The sequence below is a fragment of the Oryza brachyantha genome, chromosome 2 (genome assembly GCF_000231095.2).
Source record: "Oryza brachyantha chromosome 2, ObraRS2, whole genome shotgun sequence".
NCBI classification, from domain to species: Eukaryota; Viridiplantae; Streptophyta; class Magnoliopsida; order Poales; family Poaceae; genus Oryza; species Oryza brachyantha.
In genome coordinates, this window is record NC_023164.2 from 27430483 (window position 1) to 27432527 (window position 2045).

Sequence of the window (2045 nt, forward strand, 5' to 3'; positions counted from 1 at the left end):
GGTTGTGTTTGAGATAGATTATGGATTTTTATCGTCAAGTTTTTCAAACTCTTAAATAGTGCATTTTGTACAAAACATTTTTATACAAAAAATCCTCATCTAATATTTCTAAAGAAAGTTTTCTATTTTTTTACTAGTTAATTCAGTTGTTTATGCCCTCAAATAACTATCACAACAATCATATAAACCAAAAAACAAAAAAAAACATTCATCACTTTCAAACGGGGCCTAATTCATTGCTGGACTGCACAAAACTTCAAGCAGATCGAAGGGGATACTTTTTTTTTTAATTTTTCTAAAATCAATATTCTTAGAGAGGTTTAGCAGTTGTATTTGTTGTAAGAATACACTGATTATGTGCCAGCTGATCAAGTTAACGAGAGATTATATTACATATTGTTCTCTTTTTTTTATAATGAATTCTATTAGAGATGGATGGGGATTAATTTCCACCTTGTCCGATTGCACAGGGACAGGGTACCAGCTGCTATTGACACTCACTGCTAGTGGAGTAGAACAATGCAACACAAACGAGTGTAGGCGTGCTTTAAACTATAGTTGAAAGCAGACAGACATTCCGAGCGCCTTATATATTTGGGGTTTTGCAGTAAGCAAGCATGGGTATATATGCAGAGTTAGCCGCTGACACAAACAAACAATTAAGCATGCATGTGCAGTGGATCACAATGCATCCGAAACCAAAAAAAAAATACCGGAAAGCCGTTGTTACTCGCTACCCCTGGGGACAGTCAACCCAATGGCAATGGCTGCAGGTAGAAGCTCTGCGTCTGCATAAAAAGCTTAGCTGCTCCGCTGATCAAGTGGATGAGCTTCTCCGGTGGGAGCTCTGCTTGGTGGTAGGCTGGATCAGAGCAGCCATCTCTGTCTTAAGCTGCATACATTACTTACTGTTAATTTATTATCGTTACTAGCTACTGCTATATCCATTACTGTATTAAAGATAGGTGCAGAAACATATATATAATATAACGGAGATCGATGAATGGATTGGAATACTTGTTTGCAGTGCCTCTTGAGCTTGAGGTTCTCATTCACCAGCCGGTGAACTTCCTTCTCCAGCTCCTGCACATACGCCTATATATCCACGCATGCTCATGCAATTAGGAGTATTAGCTACTCATGAATAATCAATTAGTTGGAGTAAGTAACAGTACTAGTACCCTCTTCCTCGCCCTGGAGCGCAGCGCCGATTCCCTGTTCTTCATCATCCGGATGGTCTTGCGCTCCTCCTCCTCCTCGTCGCCGCCGCCGCCGCCACCGCCACCTATGCCCACCTGCATCAGCAGATCCAGCTCCTCGGCGCCACCCACGCCGAGGGATAGATGGGGAGCACCATCGGCGGCGCTGTTGCCGGCGCTGGAGATGGACAAGAACGAGCTGCAGCTGCTCAGGCTTAGCTGCGGGCTGCCCATGCCGCCCAGCTGATCCGCCATGACTAGCCTACCTAGCTTGCGATCCCCTCTCTCTCTCCCTCTCTTTTCTTGTGTAGCTAAGCTAGCTAGCTACAGTACCAATCCCCTTTGGCCTTTGATAATGTCCTAAAGCCAGCAGTTATTCCGGTTTGGGTTGAGATGCTGGTCAGCTTGAGGGCTTGTCCATGACCTCTAACTATTTTATCTATAAAATTTAAGGATCAGTTTAAAATAGATTAAAAATAAAATTTTATAGAGTGTTGAGATAAATTTTTTAAAGAATTAAATAGGATTGTGAAAGAACCCACGGGCTTTGGCCCATTCCTACCCCTAGGCTTGTCTAGTTTTCAAAAAGTTTCTCCAAAAACATCACATCAAATTTTTAACATTTAAATAGAACATTAAATATAGATGAAACAAAATACTAATTACATGTTATGGGAGAAATCTTGAGACGAATCTTTTAAGCCTAATTACTCCATGATAGCCATAAGTGCTACAGTAACCAACATGTACTAATGATAGCTTAATTAGACTCAACAAATTTGTCCTATGGTTTTCAGCCGAGCTGTGAAATTATTTTTTTTATTCATGTCCGAAAACTTCTTCAGA

The 2045-nt window shown here is 41.1% G+C and overlaps 1 protein-coding gene across 1 annotated transcript; it reads right to left on the minus strand.

Moving 5' to 3' along the window:
* Nucleotides 1-512: 512 nt before the first annotated feature.
* Nucleotides 513-1540, minus strand: LOC102715456 (protein FD-like). Its single transcript, XM_006648123.2, has 3 exons — nucleotides 1182-1540; nucleotides 1018-1095; nucleotides 513-892 (listed from the first exon to the last, which is right to left on the minus strand). Exons 1-3 carry the CDS (start codon nucleotides 1452-1454, stop codon nucleotides 818-820), a joined length of 426 nt encoding a protein of 141 aa, XP_006648186.1. The 5' UTR covers nucleotides 1455-1540; the 3' UTR covers nucleotides 513-817.
* Between the last annotated feature and the right edge of the window lie 505 nt (nucleotides 1541-2045).

Coding starts and splice junctions, on each gene's coding strand:
- LOC102715456 (XM_006648123.2), bottom strand. CDS start 1,454: ATGGCGGATCAGCTGGGCGGCATGGGCAGCCCGCAGCTAAGCCTGAGC. Junction 1,096..1,181: donor GCTCCAGGGCGAGGAAGAGG/GTACTAGTACTG, acceptor GTGGATATATAG/GCGTATGTGCAGGAGCTGGA. Junction 893..1,017: donor TCAAGAGGCACTGCAAACAA/GTATTCCAATCC, acceptor TAATGTATGCAG/CTTAAGACAGAGATGGCTGC.